This window comes from Bufo bufo, unplaced genomic scaffold (assembly GCF_905171765.1).
Source record: "Bufo bufo unplaced genomic scaffold, aBufBuf1.1, whole genome shotgun sequence".
NCBI classification, from domain to species: domain Eukaryota; kingdom Metazoa; phylum Chordata; class Amphibia; order Anura; family Bufonidae; genus Bufo; species Bufo bufo.
In genome coordinates, this window is record NW_024400645.1 from 18,940 (window position 1) to 25,704 (window position 6,765).

Genomic DNA, 6,765 nt, shown 5'->3' on the forward strand with positions numbered 1-6,765 from the left:
AAACAGTGCTGGTAGGGACTGGTGAAGACAGATGTAACAGAGCTGTATATGAAGTGATTCTAACAGTGCTGATAGTGGAGAGGAAGACAGATGCAGCAGAGCTGTATATGCATCTAAGGTGTATAGACAATCGAAGCAGAGCTGTAATGGAAACAAAACTGCATCAGTGCTGGTGGGTGGGGGGGATGGTAATATTTTATGGGAGGCAAAAGCACAGATCATTTGGCTACGGGCTGACATGCTTGTGGACTAATGTATAGTAGTGAATTGTTTTGCTGCTCAGACTGGGTTTGTAAAAGATAAGACCGGTTTTGTGTGTAAACCTATATTAGGCAGCCACATGTTACGGTCTATCATGGCTGAGTGATGATTCCCCAGCAAGCGCGGTGGGCTTCAGAGACCCTGCAGGCTGCCAGACTGATGACTCATGCTGTCCACATGAAGGAGCATGCAAGGACAGAGTTCTCAGTGTGATGTCATAAGGAGGCGTGGCCAGCCCTCACCCAAACTGCCTAAGCAGCAGGAAACCTGAGCAGAGCTGGTCGCAGGAGAGGAGGAAATAGCAAGATGGGAAAACAAAGACAATATACATTCCAGCTGTTGTGTTGTAGTGGGGCCAGGCTCTCCGGCCTTTATACATCAATGTGATATCATTAGGTTTCAATCGGCTTCCACTGCATCACTTGTATATTGTGACCTATCATCTTGGTATGATCATTGTATTCATCAGGAATTACTACAGAGCCCTACCTTTGAGTGCGGCGTTGGAGGGTTATGTGCTTTGTTGGTTACTTTGAAAATGCTCAAAAATACCTGATCTAAAGTGTTCTGGGGATGCGCATTGTCACACAGAAAACAGGTCTTTATTAAAGTTTATTTCAACAGCATATTTCACAAAAGAAACATAAGTAAGCTGGGTAATAAGGAGACGGTGCAGCTATATACAGCAGTGAGCACAAGACGCATCTCATGCTAAAATACATGGGAAGATACATTTACACAGACGACAGACAAGCAGGTGATGTTTATCAAAAGACCGGTTGAGAATCTACTGTCGTGGTCCACATTGGTAAAAAAAAAAAGTCTTTTGCCCCGCTTTCTCACTTGATACTTACCAAGGTTTGGCAAGTATACACATGTCACACAAAAAATTCAGAGGAATAAAAAAATAAAAAAAATTTAAAATGTTCAGTTTCTGCTATCAACAGACCGAGATCTCGACCGAGACCTCTGATGATCGGCAGACGCTGGGGATTTCGATGGGCTTTTAGATGCAGCTTTTGGCGATTTGTCTGGAACAGGAGACCTACTCACAGATCTGGATTTGCTACGGTTACTGCGGGGAGTGCGGCTGCGGCTACGGGAACGGCTATAGGACTTCCTGCTCCTGGAGCGGGAACGACTGCGGGACCGGGATGAGCTTCGGCTGCGGGAACGGGACCGGCTTCTTGACCTGCTGGAAAACCAATTCAAAGTCAGTCAAAGACATGCAATCAGAATCATTTGTGTGCCTTGGTAGGTCTGTCAAAGCTATCCCATTGCTATATATAAAAATCCAAACCTGTGCCTTTTGTTTCCTTCAATCAGCCTAATCTTCCTTCCATTGATCTCCTTGCCAGACAGTTTGTCGATAGCATTTTTAAGATCGCTGTAAGATGCAAACTCAACAACCCTGTGGAAATTAAGATTGCCCGATCAATTAAACCGTCTAGCGCTCACGTTCGGCAATGGACAGGCATCAGTCTTCACCCCTACTTACCCTTCGTTTAGTTTAGGTCTGTGCGCATCAGCAAATGTCACCTCGCCGGCTTGCCTCATGAAGTCCTTCAAATCCTAATGCAAGACAGCAGTTGATTAGCACAAAGACAGACGACAAGGAGACAACAACACTGAAAAAAACCTCACAGTGTTAGACCAGAAGCTGACACTTGTACTTTTACCACTCTCGAGATTTAGAATAGCAAAAACTACAATAGGGCACAAAATAAGTGCAGAGTCCTCTAAAGTAAGAAAACTAGCTTAAAGTGGAAGAGGTGTTAAATTACAGTAACATACTAAAATTAGTATTTTATACAAGCCATTTATTTGGTGCCCATGATGTCATTAAAAATATAAGTTACTTTACCTTTAATAACAAATCCCTAGGCTAGTCAATCAGCAAACTGCATTAAGCGCCTGGACGAACCATCACGAGACTAGCCCGACTGGCTCTTCACACCCACTTGGGGGCTAACCAATTGATCGAAGCTTTTATACGATACGGCCCTCCCTATAAGAAGACTATGGACGATGGCCATCATTTTCTATTCTTGTGGTGTTACCATGGACTTTATTGCGACCAGCATTCCAACGACCACCTAATTGCGCATCTTTCAACTTTGCGATCACGACCTCCTATTCGGAATCTTTACAGGCAGAACATCTCTCAACTTAAGGACCAGATTTCGTTAACTCTCAGGGGGTCGCTGCAACCTGGTACTTTTAAGGAAGTGCTCCGGTATGTCTAGACCGGCAACGGATCTAGGCAGCCAACAGGCAGTGTAGGAGCTCACTGGCAAATTCAACACGGCCCAACCACAAGTGACCAACACAGAGCGATAACCAACAGACGCTCCTCGTCACAAGGCCAACGAGACACAGATAGGCTGGCAAATAAAGGGTTTAATATTTGGTTAAAATTAGGTTAAACAATACAATAAAAAAAAATTATATATACGGTAAATAAAAACCCAAATCCCAATTAAATAAATTTTGAAATTGCCATAAAGTGTATCTAAGAGTACACCGGCAAACATTTTCATGTTCCCCGTATAAAATGAGTTGACAAACCTGCCAGCTGACGCGGGAGGACAGGTTCTCCACAATGAGACGATTTTCGGTTCTTATCGGCGGAGCACTGAGAGAGAAATGTACAGTCTGTATACAACTAGTTTTACTACGATTAGTTTTCTGACTATCCAGTGAAGACAACTCACCTTCTATCATTACGTGGACGGCGACTACTAAAACGATCATTGTATCTCCCCCTTCCCATTCCTCTGCCACCGCCGCCACCACCACCACCACCGCCCCTGGAACGCAGGCGTGCATGCTCAATAGTAACCCTGAAAAGATAAAGCAAAAGCCTGTTAGGTACAGTAACACCACAGGGGAAAAAGAGAAGTGTACAAACCATAGACACCTACCTTTCACTGCACAGCTCTTTCCCATCAAGCTCATAAACAGCATCATCTGCATCTCGGGGATCTTCAAATTCCTGCAATTAAGAAAATTTGGTTTACAGCAAATACATTTCTAGATCTAAAGTTTTACAGTCAATTCGGTAGACCAAGAGGGGCTTTAAAGGGCTTCTGTCACCCCACTAAAGTCATATTTTTTTTTTTGGGCTAGTTAAATTCCTTATACTGCGATATATGAAAATATAATGGTCTTACTTTCCTTCAGCAGTTTCTTATAAAAACGAACTTTTATAATATGTAAATTAGGTCTCTACCAGTAAGTAGGCCGTCTACTTGCTGGTAGCCGCCGCAAAAAAACGCCCCCTCGTCGTGTTGATTGACAGGCCAGCCGGGATCTCCTCCTCAGACTAGCCCTGTCAGCATTTAAAAAATCGCGCGCCTGTGTTCATTCGCGCAAGCGAGGAGATGAAGAGGCTCGCCTCCTCAGCACTCCCTCAGTGCGCCTGCGCCGATGACATCACCGAAAGAGAAGACGTCTTCGGCGCACTGAGGAGGCGAGCGCCTCCTCATCTCAGAGCGCCTGCGCCGAATCAACACAGGCGCGCGATTTTTGAAATGCTGACAGGGCTGGCCGGAGGAGGAGGAGATCGCGGCTGGCCCTGTCAATCAACACGACGAGGGGGCGGTTTTCTGCAGCTGCTACCAGCAAGTAGACGCCCTACTTGCTGGTAGAGACCGAACTTTTATAATATGTAAATTAGTTTTTATAAGAAACTGCTGAAGGAAAGTAAGTAAGACCATTATAATTTTCATATATCGCAGGATAAGTAATTTAACTAGCCAAAAAAAATATATATATGACTTTAGTGGGGTGACAGAAGCCCTTTAAATACATTGGGTCACTTGCCAATGAAAATACAATTCTGATAAATATTGTTTTCCTTGTGAACAGGACTAAACCGTAAGGCTGAGCTATTCGACCCCAAACCAAAGAAGAGCTGTACGGTTACATTGTACGATCTTTATTGATGAAAGACTCCATCCCCGTGAATATGAAGTTACTAAATAAATACACAATATACGAACACCCTGCCACCAGCTTCGACACCTGCTTTTGCCTGGGGGTGGTAGTTCCACCCCATTAAACCCCCTCCCCCACAATCGGCTACCACCCTTTAGTTGGTGTATTCATCTAGCCCGAGCTGCTACATTCACATATTTACAGCAGTCACGAGGACCATAGGAATCTGTAGTCTGGAGGTGTTTGACTTCGATGTACGCCCTGCAAACCACACAAGGGTGAGGGGGTGTCAGAGATGTGACGCTGCTGAATGGCTGATCCTCTGCTATCTCTGTATAGAGGTGTTACTTGTCACTGTATTCCTCCTACTTGACATAATGAGATGACTGCTGAGGAGTGATCTCTACAGATCTATAAAATCTGCAGGACGTCCGTTTTTCTTTTAAATTAACAAACACACTTACCACAAAGCCGAATCCTCGTTTTAGATCAATGTCTCGGATCCTCCCATACCCTTTGAAGAACCTCTCGACGTCCTTCTCTCTGGCCGCTGGGTTCAGTCGCCCAATGAAAACTCTGCACCCGCTCATGTTGACGTAGGTTATAAACCCTGAAGAACATGCACGTTTATTAGCACCGAAGACACCTAGGAGGTCGGGCTCCAAGTTTACACTCCTGTCACTAGATGGCGCTGCAGTGACATCACAGGTCTGACAGCCGCCGCACCCGCCTACTTTCCATATGCGCCAAGCCAGCCCTATAGATCACAACAACGTCCTCCCTGCGTATAAAAGGGACCCCCCCCCCTATTGTACTAGCACAGCCCCCTCCCAAACCTACCAACACATAATACCACCATCACCGACTACAGGGGGAGGCTGAAAGGATCACATAAAACAACCAGATCTATAAGAATACAAGCAAAGCTGACCAGGGCTGGCCAACCTGCTGTAAAACTACAATCCCCACCATGCGCTGCTGTAGGCAGACTGGCCATGCTAGGAGTTGTATGGCCATCGCTGACCTAAAGGGTCTGAGAAAATACAGAAGTTGTAAGGACAACCAAAACAATAGGGGAGAAATCTAGGGCTTCAGTGCAGACAGCGACCAATCAGATTCCACCTTTCATCTTCCAAAGGAGCTGTGAGAAATGAAAGGTGGAATCTGATTGGTTGCTATGGGCAACGAAGCCAGTTTTCTTTTACATCAGTTTTGATAAGTCTTGCCCAGAATATAGACATAAAATCGCGATTTTTGTGAATAGCAAATAATCTTCAGCTTAACCCTTCCCTTGCACTATCCTGCAAGCTTTCCAAGATGGCGCTGGCAGCCCGGCCAGGAGGCGTGGCCTCGCCACAACCATAGTCGCCTAAAACTAACATTTCCATCCAAAAAACAGGCAGGACGATGTTTCAACACAATAAACACTATATCACACAGTAAAACCCGCTACTCTCGGCCAACCGACTACCAGTACAAACGGATAAAAAATAAAGATGTAAACATAAGAAATAATAAAAAAAATCTCCCAATTTTTTTTTAAAAATCCTCACAGTATACGACTACACAACGCACGAAACCGCAGCGTAACCGTTCACACATACCCGATTGTCTCGTCAGCCGCACAATCCACGGAATGACGCACTCCTCGCTCTGCAGAGGACTATAAAGTACAGGGCGGGGCCTAACTAAGAGGAGGCGTGTTTAACATCACGTGTACGCCCAGCTACGTGCCGTCCTTCACATGAAAAAGGACATGAAAGCAAAGCCCCGCCTCTCCCTTCCTTTACTGCTCCTCGCAAAATGGTGGTGGCTCGGGCGTGGCCTGAGAACGGAGCGCGCTGATTGGTCGAGGGCGTCGACGACGCTAGAAGTGCTGCAGTGGTGTGTGTTTCACAAAATGGAGGTCGACAAAGCCAAAGCCCTTTGTCATGATGGTTCCTTAGCCAGTTCACGTTTTCTAGCCTTCTGTATCATAATGTATAATACAATGATAAAAAAATGTATAACACAATTCAGGCTGTAAATAAAGGTGTAAGGGGTCTCGGTTTTTTTCCTCACAGCTCCCCCAACTGCCTGTACATTTCACAGCCTTTGTTCACAGCGGGTGCAGTGAGGCGCAGATACCAGGGGTTGTCATGTTTGCCACTCTAGGTACCTTTACTAATAATTGTAAGGGCGGAAACGCTGCGCGTTTACATGTAGCAAAAAATAAATAAATACAAAAATCTGTAATGTAAATTCACCTTAGGGCTCGTTCACACGACCGTGCCGTTTTTTGTGGTCCGCAAAACACGAATGCCGCCTGTGTGTCTTCCGGAATTTGGATGGAACGGAACAGGAGGCCTATTCTAGAAATACCTATTCTTGTCTGCAAAACGGACAAGAATAGGACAGGACTCAGAATTTTTGCGGACAGCACACAGTGCTGTCTGGACCTCTTGCAGACCCTTTGAAATGAATGGTTCTGTATGCGGAACACAGAAAATGGCCCGTATACGGAATGCAAAATACGTTTGTGTGAACGAGCCCTTAAGGTATGGATTACCACCATAGGTTTCACTC

The 6,765-nt window shown here is 45.3% G+C and overlaps 1 protein-coding gene across 2 annotated transcripts; it reads right to left on the reverse strand.

The window, feature by feature from the left end:
* Positions 1-841: 841 nt before the first annotated feature.
* LOC120984421 (serine/arginine-rich splicing factor 5) lies at positions 842-5,929 on the reverse strand. 2 transcript variants are annotated; one of them, XM_040413350.1, is made up of 8 exons: positions 5,805-5,929; positions 4,665-4,810; positions 3,186-3,256; positions 2,976-3,104; positions 2,830-2,896; positions 1,760-1,833; positions 1,562-1,672; positions 842-1,453 (listed from the first exon to the last, which is right to left on the reverse strand). In XM_040413350.1, exons 2-8 carry the CDS (start codon positions 4,788-4,790, stop codon positions 1,189-1,191), a joined length of 843 nt encoding a protein of 280 aa, XP_040269284.1. In that variant the 5' UTR covers positions 4,791-4,810; positions 5,805-5,929; the 3' UTR covers positions 842-1,188. The 2 variants fall into 2 exon arrangements, with proteins under 2 accessions (XP_040269284.1, XP_040269283.1); XM_040413349.1 differs by having other exon boundaries at positions 842-1,456.
* Positions 5,930-6,765: the final 836 nt, after the last annotated feature.